A 16,438-nucleotide genomic window follows, 5' to 3' on the forward strand; every position below is an offset into this window, starting at 1 on the left:
TGACGTGGCTGGCCGGCTACAGAAAACCCGAAAAGCAAGCTGAAGTGATGACGTGGTTGCACCGTACGATCAGGCCCGCAAATTGCGGAGGTCCGTACTGCTGACGTGGCAGCGTTTTACGATAACTTTTCTGCTTTTGGCTACACAATCTCATAGAGGAGAGAGAGAAGCTCTTGCTTTTGCTTTATTTTGGGCCTCAAGAGAGCTTGAGAGAGAGAGAGACTCCTTTTTGCTTTATTTTTAAAAGCTTTTGAGTTTACCAGCTTTTGGGGCTCTGCTGTTAGCATCCCTTGTAATCTTTAAATAAGCAAGTAGGCCTCTCATAACTCAGAGCATCTGGACGCAGAGTCTGAGTGTGAATGCTTGTCTGCGCTCTTGTACTTTGAACACAGATTAATACAAAAAGAAATACCGAAAGGGGTGCCAGTCTTTGGGGCCAATATCTCTAGGCACGGAACTCCGCCGGGCCAGTGTTGAATCAATTGTGAACCGTAAACTGTTTGAAGTGAGTATTTGTGGTGTAGTGGTAGATTCTCGACTTGGAGTGTCCAAGTCCGTTACAGTGGTATCAGAGCACGGCCGATTTCTCTTCTACGGGAAATCCGATCCCTTTTTTTTTTCCCCCCTGGCACTTATGGCTTCAGGCAAAGATCAATCGACTCCCTCTGCATCCGGAGATGCGGGAAGGGATCACAACAAAGATTCACGCGAGGAGTACTGTCCGCCTTAGCCTACTCAGGTGGAGCGTCAAGAGATGGAGCGTTGACAATTGATCGGCGATGCAACAAAGATGATGCTCAATTTTGTGAAGGATCCGAAATTGGAAAAATATATGAGCCAGACTGCTATAGATGAGGTACACACACAGTGGCAGTAGACCACAAAACCACCCCGCAAACCCGCTCTCAAGAAACCTCCTACTTCCAGGTATAGAGAACAAGAATTAGAAGAGGTGGTTGATGCACGAATTGCTCAGCTTTTTGACGCGCAGAACAATGCTAAAAAGCACGGAAAAAAGTAGAAGAAAGGCGCTGACTTCTCGGGTTATTTGGATCACCAGTCTACTTTTGAAAAGGCAAGAAAGCAGAAGAAGCGTGTTCGATTTGAAGGAGTACCCAATTCTTTTTCTTCTTCTTCTTCTGACAGTTCTTCTAGCTCATCTGACTCGAGCGAAGAAGACAGAAAGGCAAAAAGCGAAGCAAAAAGCAACACTTCGGAAAGGGCAAGAAAAAGGCAAAGAAGCCTAAATCTCGCCCTGTGATTGACAGTTTTACTGAGGACTCATCTACAGACAGTTCGGAATTTGATGACAGCAACTTTTATGCAAAGAAGAAGAATTTTTACAAAGCCAACCAATATGACTTTCTAGAAGACAAAAGCAAGAAAGTTCGAGAGTTTAAGGAAGGTGGAAAGTCAATTAAATTTGACACGTTTTCTGGTTATAGAGATGCTTCGAAGGCTTTGTCTTTTATACAGCAGTTTGACATCGCTTTCGCGGGAGGGAGTTACTCAGAGCACTCTAAGATTCGGAGAGCTGCCTCTTAAGGAGAATGCTTGAACTTGGTGGTCCACGCTTCTATTAAACAAGACTGTGCCAGTTAAATGGCTGAAATTCAAGAGCCTTTTTATTTCTTCTTGGCTGACTCGACAGTATGAACGCGATATACGAATTGCTTAGAACCATCTTCGGATGACCAAGAAGGATACAGCGGACGCTTAGCGATAGATTCTGGAGCTCTTTTCTACCCGCCTCTTCATTTAAGAAGATCTTGTTCAAGGAACAGATTGAGCGGTTTACCTTGGGTCTTCCTACAGAGATCCGAGATCACTGCTTGGAACAAAAGTAAGCTTCCATTCAGGAGTTGATCAGTCATGCAAAACGGGGTTTTGCCATTCACTCTGGCAGTTTGACCTACCCCACAGATGAGATCATGACGCAAAGAGCCGAACAGACTTCGACAAATGAAAGTAGAAAGAGGAAGAGCAACCCAGAAAAGAAAGATGCACGACCCAAGCTCACTCCTCAGGAGATAGCTCGCTACATCAAGGAGGGGAAGTGCTTTGGATGCGGGGAAACTGGGCATATCTCCGCGAAGTGCCCTAAAAGGCCACAGAAAGAACAAAATGACAAGGACGACGAAAGGCATGAGAGTTCGAGAGCAGTTGAGGAACGTGGAAGAAAAGGCAAGATGAAAATAGTGCTGGTTCTAGACTGCGTGTGTACCAATCCTAGCACGTTGGACGAGAGTACAGAACTTTGCCGAGCTTGGGGCAAAGTGAAAGACCAAGAAGCCTTGATCTTCTTTGATGGAGGAGCCAAGGCCAACTTCATTTCACCGGAATTGGAGGCGCGGCTCGAGATCACTCTCGATTGGATGGGACGACTTGCAGAGGCAATTCTAGCGGCATTCGGCAGGGACGTAGCCATTATACCTGTCATTAGCAAACTTCGGTTGCATTGTTAGGGGTATTTAGGGCACGAGGAATTTTACATAATGCCTTTGGAAGGTTGTGATGTCCTCTTGGGAATTCCTTGGTACCACAAGAACAACTCCGTGGTTGACTATCGGGCGAGGAAAGCGACATTAACCACAGAGAAGGGCAGAACCATTGTACTCGACATAAAACTTAAGGGCAAGTCTGTCCCTATTGTATTGGCTTCGGCCATTTCTAAATTAATGAAATCCAGTCTGTTTGTTTACTTGATCTTTTTGAAAGAGTTGAGTGATGAGCATAGGACAAATATGTCTGAACTTGATAAAGAACGCCAAGATTGTTAGGTGCAGGGGAATGAATGTTTGCGCTTTGCTCAAGATGAGTGCTCCGAACTGTGCTCAAGGTTCCTTTTGTTCTTATGGAAGGTAGAGCCTTCCGTTCTTAAATGAGAGAATGCTATGATCACAACAAAGTGAATGGACACTGTGCGTGCAAGTGTATGAGACTGAGAGAAAGAGAGAGAAGAGAGATACGACACCAGAGACGTTGTAAAACCCTCCTCCGAAGGCCCCACTCTCGTCGGCGAGAGTGGTCTACTATTGATTGCACAAAGTGGTACAATGATGATGCATGGAAATTGATGCAACTTGGGACTATGTTGGTGACGACGATGGGGATGGCGATGACGACCTAAGGGCTGAAATCTGCAATCTTTCTACTGCTGTCCAAAAACGCTATGGGTTGAAATCTGCAAATCTTCTATTTGCTGAATTCTGACTCTATGTCGATGACGACGGTACGACGACGACGCGCTGAAAACACAGATGCTGAAATCTGCGTTTTCCGGGCTGAAACTGTAAACCTTGCGGAAACTGACCTTGTGGCGAGGAATTGCTACGGGAAGGTGAGATCTGCGACGTTCGGGACTTGATCTGCGGGTACTAGCTGCTGAAAACTGAAAACGCTATTGGTATTTGACTTTCCGTCGCGATGAAGGTGCAAAACGCAGGGGCTGATCTGCAACCAAAAACGCTAGGGCTGAATTTTGGTCCTTCTGTCGCCGGGATTCTGCAAATGCAAAAACACTAGGCTGATCTGCTGTGTCTAAGTGTTGCCGGGTTGATCTGCCATGCAAAACGCTGGGGCTGATCTGCAATGGAGAAAACGCCAGGCTGTCCTTGGCTGAAAACGCTAAGTCTCCTACCCGGGGGGGGGTTCTGCTGAGAAGTTGCCTGCTGAGCGTGGAGCTCCTGCTGCCTCTTCTGCCATTTAGTGCTAACTTGGGTTTGCTTATATATTTTCTTAGCAAAATTGCCCTACCTACTTTTGTTGGGAAGTCACTTAAATTAATAAGTGAAAAATGTCAAAAATAGGAAAAATAGGCTAAATGCACTGGAAAATTCCCGTGATTGATTCTGATGGATTCTGATAGGAATACTGATGATCATGTTGTGTGCAACCAGAGGATATGCATCTACACTAAGTGACTGGGCATGCACGGTCTATGAATAGACTCACAAAAGTGCCAGATCACCTCTAATCTAGACTGATTGGATTGACTAAACCCTGTTATGGTGTAGCTTGTCCACGGACACATAGGATTGAATGTGTCACGTGACAAAGATTTTCTCCACTCTCATGCGGATTGCTTCTTAGAGGGCCTACCAGGCGAGTTACCACCTGCTCGTCTTGAAGATCATACCATTGATCTGATACCTTGAAGCACACCACCGAACCGGCCACCTTATCGTGTGAGCGGAGCCCAGAACGAAGAGATTATGAACCAAGTGAAAGACCTCTTGGAAAAGGGTCTTGTCCAGCCTAGTACTTCACCGTACTGCTCTCTAGTGTTGTTGGTTTTGAAGAAAGATGGATCTTGGAGAATGTGCATCGATTATAGAGCTCTCAACAAAATCACCATCAAGGACAGATTTTCGATTCCTAAGATCGATGATATACTCCACAGCTACAGGGATCCTTGTGTTTTAGCAGGATCGATTTGAAGAGTGGATATCATTAGATCCGAATCGCGCCGGGAGACGTCCACAAGACGGCCTTTTGGACGACTTTTGGGTTATTTGAGTATTTGGTGATGCCTTTTGGCCTAACCAATGCTCCTGCGACATTTAACCGGATGATGGACATGATTTTTAGAGAGTACAGACTATTTGTTGGCACTTTCTTTGACGATATTATTGTTTTCTCCAAGGATGAGGCAGAACATAGAGATCATCTGCTTCAAGTCTTTCGGGCATAACGAGATCACAAGTTAGTGATTAATGCGAAGAAAAGTGAATTTTTCCTACCAGAGATACACTTTTTGGGACACATTGTGTCAGCAGCAGGAGTGCAGATGGATCCGGCCAAGATAGAGACTATCCGTGATTGGCCCGATTTGAAGAATGTCATGAAGTTAGAAGCTTCTTGGGATTGTGTTCGTACTACAGGCGGTTCATTCGAAAGTTTGCAGAGGTTGCTTCCCCTTTGCATATCTTGACACAAAATGGAGTCCCTTTCTCGTGGGGACCCACAGAGGTGACTGCCTTTCAGACATTGAAAGAAAAATTGACTACGGGACCAATTTTGACTTTGCCAGACTTGCAGAAGTCATTTGAAGTATATTGTGATGCTTGTGGTCGTAGTCTGGGTGCGGTCTTAATGCAAGAAGGCCATGTCATTGCTTACGAGAGCCGATTGTTCTCAAGGTTGGAATTGACAACACAAATTTATGAGAAAGAGTTTTTGGCGGTTATCCATGCTCTTATCAGTGGCGGCACTACCTACTCGGAGCGGATTTTACTGTCTTTACAGACCATCAAAGTTTACGCTACTTCTTGTCACAGAAGCAGCGTTCGGAAAAGCAGATGCGGTGGGCGAACATCTTGTCACAATTTCACTTCTAGATTGTCCATGTGCAGGGACATAAGAATTTGGTGGCAGATGCTTTGTTTCGGAAGCCGTTGGTTCTAGCTATCTCCACGATACATCATAGGAGCTTCGAGGATATGGTCGATCAATATGCCACAGACACAGATTTTGCAGACATTTTCACTCGGATACGGGATGGGGAAACAACGGCGGATATTCCATTCGGGATGGCTACTTGATGAGAAAAACCATGTTGTGGGTTACACAGCCGTTGAGGAAAAAGGTTCCTCCCCAGTGATTCGTAAAGATGAAGTTAACCCCCTTTGAAGAATTTCTCGAGAAGATTTCCTCTTCGCCAAATATTTCGCAGGTATTACAAGATTTTGAACCAGACGTCTTACATCACACGAAGGATTTTGAAGATCAATCTCTTGTTGCAATCAACCTGATTAAGCCAGATTCCTCTATAAAGTCTTTGAATGATGCAATGGCATGGGATTTAGCAAGATTCCTCTATAAAGTCTTTGCATGATGCAATGGCATGGGATTTAGTAGTCAAAGCAAAAAGGTTTCACAAGAAGCAAAAGTTCAAGACAAAGGTTCCAGATAACTCAAAGACTGAAGATATCCGAACATTCAATGCTTTTCTAGAGTTCTATCAACATCAAAAGTTATTCTTTTAACCAAACCTCTCATTTTAAATGGGAGGGAATGTCATGATTGTGACTATATTACATTAATACCTCTAGTCCTAGTTGCAGACATAAGAAGTGACATGCCAAGGAGGACCCCTACGCTTGGATGGTCACGACTCTTCGCTCTAGAGACATGCCTGTTCGTCAGAAGCCACACTCCTTCAACCACTGGTCACACCCTTTTGCCCAATAGTTGCAGCTCTTTGCCAAAAGGATGTGTCTATACGTCTAAAGTCATGTCTTTTCACCATGAGGCGTGTCTTTTGATTCGTGACTCTTCATCTCCTATATAAAGAGCCTATTGTACTCAGTTTTCAAGCATTCATTCAATCAATCAAACATCAATGTTTCTCGTCTTTTGAGTCTCAATTTAATCTTAAATATGAAGTTTTAGTCTTAATTCTAGGATTAGCACCACTAATCCTCACACTTGTGTTCAGTTTTCATGCAAAATTTGACCCCTCTTGTTTCATTGCATGAATAAATAAAGGTGGACCTTCTATCTAGAATCCATCACAGGAATTTGGTGACTTTATGTGGATATTGTGTGGAGAAAAAGCTTGTGCTGATTTATGAATATATGTCCAATGGATCCTTGCTCCAAGCTCTCCAGGGCAAGATTTCCTCTCTTCTCACCTTGTTCCCATTTAGCATTTCGTATATAACCTCTATCAAGTTTTAATGATTTGTCATGATCATTGCAGGAAAATGTTCAATGCTTAACACTTGGAAAGATTACCTGAGAGTGGCTTGTGATGCTGCTGAGGGTTTGTATACAGTCTTTTATTTATCTCACCAAGCAACATGATTCTACTGTTTTCTTTGCAAACAAGAGGCTCTTTGTTAGCAAACTTGTGATTTTTTCTCATAGGATTATTGTTGAGTTGTCTAGAATGATGATTAGTCATCGACAAATGTATGCTTGTGACTATCTCACATATTCAATGTTCTGTCTAACCATGTAGGTTTGGAGTACTTGCACAATGGTTGTAATCCTGAAATTATTCACAGAGACGTGAAAAGTAGCAACATTCTCTTAAGCCATGAGTTGAGAGCCAAACTGTCGGACTTTGGAATCTCTAGGTCCAAGTTGTCCACAACAGATGGACCTGAGATGTTCACAGCTGTGCAAGGAAGCGTTGGATACATTGATCCAGAGTAAGTCACCTCATCCTATTGAGTGAGTGCTACATAGGTAGGCATAGTCAGCACGCGCGCGCGCGTGCACACACACACACACACACACACACACACACACACACACACACACATCCACACACACACACAGCTTTCTTGCTCACATTATTGGGCTACAGACAAGGCACTCTTGATATGCTTCCACCCACTGTACATCAGTTTGATCTCCATCCGAGGGATACAGTATTTACCTTGATTTTCTGCATTATGTTATGGATCATGTAGAAGGCTCGTTGTGCTCACACCTTGGGCTCGCAGCTTTCCCCAACATCTACCACCTTGACAGCTATGGCTGTTGCATATTCTTCATAGCCAATGGGATACATCAGCATGGTCCCCCATGGTAGTGGAGCGGCGTAGATACTCTTCTCTTCGGCTATGGGAGGGGTCTTCCATCTTTTGTAGTCTGGATCAAGGACACATCACATGGCATTATGCAGCATTCTTCCTCTATGCCACCTTGACGTGTACCTAGCACTCATACTGCACTACTCGAGTTTGTACTTGCTTTGGGAGATAGGCCCATGGAACATTCCGAGAGGTCTGTTGTACATAGTATATAGCTCCTCCTCTTACACACAAATAAAGAAAAAGAAAGAAAGATTTTATTATTGTCCTTTGGAGGCCAACTTGACCTATAGGACACATTAGATACATCTTTGGTACAGTCTACTCAGGGTATCTATGCCATATATGGCAAATTTTCCTTTTGAAAATGACACAGGTTCGAAACCCACTAGGACTCCTAAGAGGTATAATTACAATGGGGTTTCAATGCATAAACTGAAAAGTAACTGAGCTAGGTTGCAAGTGTGTTTACTCCTTGGGGAGTGGGGTACAGAAGTCTCCAATGGTAACTTTGCCGCCTCTATAAACTGCCCACTCGTCATTCGTCCTTACGTAGCCAATTCGTTGGCCTATTCTTAAGCTGGAGTGGTGTCAGCTCATTTGCTCTCCATATCTCTGTTCCTTGGAGTGGTTTTGTGTGCTTCATTACTACTACTTTGTCAAAGCTGTCCATGTAGGATCCCGAAGGTTCAAAAGGTGGCATCCCACCTGAAAGGGGATGCACAGACTTGGTGGCGTACGCTTTTACTACATGGGAATGCATGTGGGAACTGAGTTAAGTTCAAGGAATTGTTTTCATCTATTTGGTTAACCCTTTAGTTTGAAGCTGATGTTTTGACGGCTTGAATCATCTGCGGATGAAAGAAGAAGATACCATGTCAGCCTACAATTAAAGCTATTTGGATGCATTCCTACCAATAGCTTCTTTCTGGAAAGTGTCCCTGAAGGAGCAGATGGAACGATATTGCTGCGGTCTACCCAAAGAAATCCGAAGGTACTATTTGATGACGGAGAGGTCTTTGAGAATCCAACGACTCAAAGGGGCATGCTGTGGACAGTTTTTGTGTTGAGAATAGAATCATTGACTTATGCTATGGATGAGCCAATGACCAAAACCATAGAGAAAGAAGCACCGAAGGAAAATAAGAGATCCAAGAAGTTGGTATAGACACAAAATTCCACCAACTCTTAGTTGTCTGCAAGGAAAGTGCTTCGGGTGTGGTGAAACAGGGCATATCTTAGCCAAGTGTCTTAATGAGGAGGAGAAGTATGAAGACAAACGAGAAACATGGCATATCTTAGCCAAGTGTCTTAAGGAGGAGGAGAAGTATGAAGACAAACCAGAAACATCCAAAGCGGCAGAGGAACCAGCTAGGAGGAAAATGAAGGCTGAACTTGTACCAGATTTCATAGGGACATTTGAGGATCACATGGATGGCAACATAGAGCTCTGTCGGACACGGGGCAAAGTAAAGGATCAAGAAGCGCTCATTTTCTTTGACCATGGAGTCAAGCCCAGCTTTATTTCAATAGAGATGTTGGCTCATTTGGGAATCAAGCGTGAAGACATGGCCATGGGGCCATAGATGGGTGCAATGCTAGCGGCACCAAGACATGAAGTCGCTATAAATCCTATCATAGGCATGCTGCAGGTTTCATTGTCAAGGTTGCATAGGGCATGAGGACTTCAACAATATGCCTTTGGAAGGGTGTGATGTTCTTTTAGGGATGCCTTGGCATGCCCAGAATAGTGTCGTAGTGAACAATGGGGCAAAGTAGATTCAACAAAAAATAGAAAGGGTAGGGAGGTGGCGATTGATGTAAAACTCAGAGATGAGTCAATACCCCTTGTATCGGCTTCGGCCATTTCAAAATTAATGAAATAAAATCTTTATTTATTCGATCTTTCTCAATAATGTGGATGAAGATAAGGAGTGCAATATGTTAGAATTAAGTCAATGCGGCAAAGTTTTTTTCAAGTCCATGCCGATTGTTTGCTAGACCAGAACATTACACCATCGAATTGATCCCTACTCCTCCCCCTTACAGAGTGAGCCTGCTCAATAGGAAGAGATCATGTACCAAGTGCATGATCTTTTGGAAAAGGGTTTGATTCAACACAATACCTCACCATTTGGTTCTCCAATATTGCTTGCTCCAAAGGACGACGGAGCTTGGAGGACGTGTATCGCTTACAAGGCTCTCCATAAGATTACCATCAAGAATAAGTTTCCAATGCCCAGGATCGATGATATATTTATAGATTATAGGGTTCAACTTGCTTAAACAGAATCGATCTTAAAAGTGGATATGACCAGATCAAGATTTCTTTTGGAGGTGTATAGAAGATTGCGTTCAAGACATCCTTTGGATTGTATGAGTATTTAATGATGCCTTTCGATCTCACAAATGCTCATGCAATGATGAACAAGATGATGAATTGGATCTTTAGAGAGTACCGACAATTTGTGGGAACATATTTTGACAACATCATTGTTTTCTCCAAATCCAAGGCAGAACATCGAGAGTCTTTGTTGAACATGTTGAACGCATTACAAGAACATAGATTGGTTATAAATAAAAAGAGAAGTGAGTTCTTTCCACCGGTGATACATTTTTTTGGGATACATTGTCTCATCTGAGGGTGTTAGCATGGAACAAGCTAAGATAGTAGCAATTCGGGGTTGGCCTCCTCTAAGAAATGTACATGATGCGTAGAGCTTTTTGGGATTATGCTCTTACTAGAGACGATTCATTAGACACTTTTCAGAGATTGCTTCGCCGTTGTATACCTTAACTCAAAAAGGGTACCCTTTACTTGAGAGCCTTTGCAAATTGCGGTTTTGAGGGACTCGAGCAGAAGTTGATATAGGCCAGTGTTGCAGTTACGAGGTTTGCAAGTCTTTTGAGGTTTACTGTGATGCTTGTGGAAGTAGTCTGAAGCGGTCTTAATGCAAGATAGCCATGTCATAGCTTATGAGAGTAAGATGTTGTCTAAGCCAAAGAGGGTTGCATAGATATATAGAAGGATCTTTTAGTAGCTATACATGCTTTGAATCAGTGGAGGCATGGCTTGCTCGGTGAAGATTTTGCAATGTACACAGATCACCAGAGTTTGAGGTACTTCTTGTCCCAAAATAAGCTTTTGAAGGAGCATATGAGATGGGTGACCATTTTGTCGCAATTTCACTTCTAGATCATATATGTGAAGGGAAAGAAGAATGTAGTGGCAAATGTGTTGTCTCGCAAGCCACATGTATCTGTTGTCATTTGTACATCATTTGACTTTGATGAAATGCAGGAACAATATTTGGCTACAGACCCGGATTTTGGTGAGATGTTCAACAAGTTACAGAGCGGAGAGAGTTTTACGGTACTCTCTCAAAGAAGAATTTTTAATGCAAAAGACTATGTCGTGTGATTCATAGTCTGAAGTAGAGGGTGTTGATGGAGTGTCACATGCCTTCTTTTGTTGTGCACAGAGGCCTAGAGGCGACAATTAAGGGTGTTGAGAGATTCTTCTATTGACCACAACTCAAAAAGGATGTAGATGAGTTTGCGGCTTGTTTGGTATATCAAAAAGTGAAGTATGACCGGCACAACATGAAAAGACTTCCAAGAACTTATGGATTCCAATGGACTAGGGGACAATATAGCCATGGACTTCATTTTTTATATTCCCAAGACTTAGAGTGGGCATGATGATGTTTGAGTGAATAGACTCAACAAACAAGCTTATTTTGTACCAATGAAGAAGGTAGTGAAGGCCGATCATTAGGCAAAATGGTTTGTCTCGCAGATCTTTTGGTTGCATAGGATGTCTATATCTACAATGTGAAATTGTGGATACTATGCTCAAATTCTCGTCTTTGTTTGATCCATAGACATAGGGGCAGCCGACGATAACCAACTTAATGATTTTAGACTTTAGACTTGTTGAAGTGCTATATCTCTAAAAATAAGTCTCACTGGGAGAAGTATTTACCATTGGTGGAGTTTGCTTACAACAACATTGTTCATACTGTGACGGCGAAGGTTTGCTTACAACAACACTGTCCATACTGTGACGGGGAAGGTGACACAAATGGGAGCTACACCAACAATTAAAAATCTGAAAATAAGTAAATAGATAGAAGGGAGAAGATCAACACAATGTTGGCGACCAGAAGATGGGCTGCTCCCCTTGTCACCAGGAGGTGTATTTTTCCTGTTGCCTTCCGTAAATAAGTACTAGATATTTTTATTTTTACTTGTTTCCCCGAGATCCTTGAAAAGATGCAAGTGGACATTGCATGGATAGTGTGAAACGGCTACAGCCGAATAGGTTTCTCACATCGGGAGTCTGGGTCGGTCAGTCTGGGACTGGTCGGGCCAGTTAGCACTGAATTCTGATGAGTATGGAAGCCTGTGTGCGCCAAATGAAGTCTGGGCCACTCGGAAAGTCACTTATAACATTATAAGTCAGTGGGAACTAGAGAATTAACTCAAAAGGGGCAAACTGGATACATGGCAGCTTCTGGGGAGTTTGCTACTTCCAGCTGAAGAGGGGGCGCCCAATTTGAGAGAGGAGGCTGATTTTTGATTATAAGTGAGCTACAGTTTGTGTGTGAGTAGTGGGTGCAGGTCTACAGCTTTAATGGAAAGCTTGCCTTCTCCTCTGTCTCATGTAGCGCGATGACTTGCTCTCGTGCATCTCTCTCTCCCCTTTGGCACATATGGTAATGCCCCACTAGTTGGGCTACTCAGATGAACATGTACAGTTCTGGGGGTTTATGCGCGTTTGCCAAGGCAAGAGCCTTTTGAACAGGAACCGGATTAGCTAATTGCTAATCCCCCACAGGTACGCACAGTTCCATTGCAAAAGATTACGAGTTCGGAGAGTTTTCTCGCGTGAAAACTCGTCCAATTCACAGGGGAACTGTCCCATCGTGTGCGGGAGCCCTTGGGACACGCGTAGGCGTGTTCGCTCCGCTAAAAACGATCCGAAACAGCGAATTACAGCCTGCTGTGTTTTTCTGCAGGTTTAGGGTTTCGCACCTAAACTGCAAGGGAACACCGGGGGAGCCTCGTGAGAGCCTTGGGATGCATGTACAGGCTTTTGGGCACCCGGCAGTGAAAAACAGGGAATTACAGTCCATTGAATTTCTGTGATAGCTCACCAGAAAGCTTCCAGATAGAGGGAATCCTTCCTAGACAGGTGCGTTTGACCTACAGGGGTTTTTGCGTTGTTATGTTGCCAAAATCAGGTTGAAAATGTGCGTTTTCAGCCCTCGCCAGGTTTGGACAGCTTTGTGAAAGCTTGTGCGAAGCGGTCGGATCGTCTACCTTAATTTGAATAAAGAAATACCGAAAGGGGCGCCAGTCTTTGGGGCCTACAAGGTGTCGGTCTCGTGTGCGCAGTGACATTCTAGTCGCTGGACGCAACTGTGTTCTCTTCCCTTCTCAGTGCTCTGTGTAAAGTTAACAGGTAATTGAAATAGTATCGCCCTCTACGTTGTACAGGCCGGTTATATGGTTCCATCGACGGGATAGTCACTTTTTCTTCAAAAAGTGCAGCGTGGATTGTTGTGGGTGAAAGCAACACAAAGCTTGTTGTTATGGCAGAGAAGAGAGACCAAGTACCTGAAGAGGGATCTTCCTCACATGGCACGGAGAAAGTTCCTTCAACTCTTCAAGAAGAGGACATGTTGTTTAGAACTCAACTGCGTTGCTGCATGGACATGTTTCAGCAGTTGGCTAACAACCCAAGGATGCAGGAGTTCTTACAGGCTTCGACACAAGGTTTTCAGCCTCCTACACAGGGCAGGACTGAGCCGTTGCAGGAAAGGGAGATTTCCAATGCGCAGAGGACTCATGATGCTCGAGGGAAAGCCCATGTGGTTGAGCAACTAGCGGTGTCGAATGATCCAAAGCAGCTTGCTTTAGCTGGACATGAACGGTTTGTGAATGGTCAAGGGAGTAATGAACACGCTGTGCGTCAGACCCTTCCATTACCTAATACTTATCCTGGTTATTTTGGAGGTGGTTCAGTGTTTCAAGCTATGGTTGGACCTTCCACAGGTTATAAGCCAGGGAATGTGTTCGGGACAATGCAAACATGCATGGGTAACCCTATGTACGCGAACATGGGTGTTCAACCAGGTTTACAGGGTGCCTATAGCCAGTTTCGAGTGCCTGAAACACAATTTGGTATGGCTGGTTTTTCGCAGCCATATGTACAAAATGCAGATATGATAGGGAAAACAGTTGATGCGAGTGCTGGAATGAACACTCATGGAGCACCACTGTTACAGGCACCTGTTTATGATAATGTGGCTCCTTTGAGTCAGCTTAAGGATTACAAGGAAGGTGGGCAGGGAGTGAAGTTTGAAACTTTCAGAGGAACTGAGGATCAATTGAAGGCTTTGACCTTCATACAGCAGTTCGATGCAGCTTATGCTGGAGGAAATTTCACGGAATCTTCAAAGATACGCAAGGCTGCTGCTTTCTTGAAAGGGAATGCGCTTCAATGGTGGACCGCATTGTTGAACCAGGGTCAAGCCCCAACAACGTGGATCCAATTCAAACAGCTTTTTGCGCCTGCATGGTTGACAAACACTTTTGAAGTGGATGTGATGACAGAATGGCACGAGTTGAATGCTAAACTGTGTGCGAATCTGGAAGAGTACAATAAACAGTTTTGGGCCGCACTGTTGCCAGTCACCTCTTACAGGTTTGTGCCATTGTCAGAACAAATTGAGAAGTACTGTTGCGGATTGCCCAAGAAAATTAGGGACTACTGCACAAAGACTACTGTCATGAATATGTTTCAGTTGATAGAGAATGCAAGAGTGGCCAACAATCTGTCGAAGGGAGATTCCGATGGATTTAATAGCCACAAGAAAGGGTCCCAGGGCAAACAGTTTTCAGCCAAGGGCAATGTTGCAGCAAAGCCTTCTGAGCCTCCCACCAAGAAGCCCTCCACTGAAGAAGGTGATACGTCCAAGAAGCAGTCTAAGTCTTCTTCGGGACGAGGACAAGGACAAAAGAGGCATTTTTTTGGCAAACCTTTGGAAGAACGGAAAGCTCTTAGGGAGGCCAAGAAATGCTACATTTGTGAACAGGAAGGACATTTTGCGAATGAATGCCCACAGAAGAAGTCACAGGATAAGGATGACAAGTCAGACCATAAAGGGAAGAAGCCAAAGCCAAGTGCAGGACTTGTTCCAGATTTGGTTGGAGACTAGCCAAACACAGATGCCACGGAGCTGTGCAGAGCTCGGGGCAAAGTTAGAGACCAGACAGTGCTGGTTTTCTTTGATCCAGGAGCCCGTGCAAATTTCATATCACCCGAATTGGCATCAGAGTTGGGCATTCGTGCAGAGGAGATGGGTATGACAGGGGAAGCAAGTTTGGCATGCCCAGGTCATTCAGAGCTTGTTACTCCCATTTTGGGAAAGCTTCGTCTGCACATTCAGAGCTATGTGGATGCGGAAGAATTTCATATTATGTGGATGCCACTTGAGGGTTGTGATGTGTTACTGGGTATCTCATGGTGTTACAGGTTGCATGCTATGGTGGATACTTACAACAAAAAAATTACCCTTGTACATAGAGGAAAGACTCATGTCCTTGATGTAAAGCTTAAAGGCGAGTCTGTTCCAGTTGTTTCTGCTTTTGCTATTTCATCTGTAATAAAGAATCATCTTTCTGCGTACTTGATCTTTGCAAAAGAAGTACCTCAAGTTGTATCTAATTTGTCTACCTTAGATAAAGACATGTCAACTTTTTGAGTGGTTTCAGTGATTGTTTTTCGGACTCTTTGCCAGGGGAGTTACCTCTTGAGAGACCTGAGGATCATACTACAGATCTTGTGCCAGGTTCTAGTCCACTGAATAGACCACCATACAGGGTTAGTGCAGCCCAGCAGAAAGAGATTGTGTCAGGTGAACGAGCTTTTAGAGAAGGGGTTGATTCAGCCCAGTTCATCCCCTGTTTGTTCGCCTGTACTCTTAGTGCAGAAGAAGGATGGTTCATGGCGCATGTGCATTGACTATCGCGCCTTGAATAAGAATACTATCAAGAACAGGTTCCCCATACCGAGGATAGATGACATTCTTGATCGGCTTGAGGGAGCGTCATTGCTTACAAGGATAGACCTAAAGAGTGGGTATCATCAGATACGCATTAGGCCAGAAGATGTCCATAAGACTGCGTTCAGGACAACATTTGGTCTCTATGAGTTTCTTGTTATGCCATTTGGTCTCACAAATTCTCCTGCCACGTTTAATAGAATGATGGACATAATTTTTAGACCACAAAGAAACTTCGTGGGTACCTTCTTTGATGACATGATTGTCTATTCGAAGTCCGAAGAGGAGCATAGGGATCACTTGACTGCAGTTTTCAATGAGTAACGTAAGAACATGCTACTCATTAATGCGAAGAAGAGTGAATTCTTTTTGCAAGAGATTCACTTCCTTGGGCACATTGTTTCAAAGGATGGGGTACGCATGGATCCCGCTAAAGTGGAAGCAATTAGGTCATGGCCAGACTTGAAGTCCGTACATGACATTCGAAGCTTTTTAGGCTTATGTTCCTACTACAAGAGGTTCATCCGAAATTTTGCTGAGATTGCTTCTCCACTCCATGCACTACAAGGAAAAGGAGTTACTTTCAAGTGGACAGCCAAGGAAATTTTAGCGTTCAAACCCTTGAAAGCGAAGCTGACTTCAGATCCTATAATCATTTTGCCAGATCTTTCAAAACCTTTTGTGGTTCAGTGTGATGCGTGTGGCCATAGTCTTGGTGCAGTTCTAATGCAGAATGGCCGAGTAGTCGCATATGAGAGAAGAATTCTTTTGAGGACTGAAAGGAACTTGCAAGTCTATGAAAAAGAATTGCTGGCAGTAATT

At 43.9% G+C, this 16,438-nt stretch overlaps 1 protein-coding gene across 2 annotated transcripts in view; it reads left to right on the plus strand.

Annotated features, from left to right (window-relative positions):
- Positions 1-16,438, plus strand: part of LOC147422056 (putative leucine-rich repeat receptor-like protein kinase At2g28990) — a 103,784-nt gene that overhangs the window by 20,746 nt on the left and 66,600 nt on the right. The window contains exons 2-4 of one of the 2 annotated variants that reach the window (XM_086503822.1): positions 6,490-6,613; positions 6,704-6,766; positions 6,965-7,157. In XM_086503822.1, the coding sequence (XP_086359948.1) occupies positions 6,580-6,613; positions 6,704-6,766; positions 6,965-7,157 (290 nt within the window). In that variant the 5' untranslated portion in view covers positions 6,490-6,579. The remainder of the gene's footprint in view (positions 1-6,489; positions 6,614-6,703; positions 6,767-6,964; positions 7,158-16,438) is intronic. The other variant, XM_086503823.1, reaches the window with a different exon arrangement.

The sequence above is a fragment of the Adiantum capillus-veneris genome, chromosome 27 (genome assembly GCF_014529385.1).
Source record: "Adiantum capillus-veneris isolate H3 chromosome 27, ASM1452938v2, whole genome shotgun sequence".
In the NCBI taxonomy this organism is placed as follows: domain Eukaryota; kingdom Viridiplantae; phylum Streptophyta; class Polypodiopsida; order Polypodiales; family Pteridaceae; genus Adiantum; species Adiantum capillus-veneris.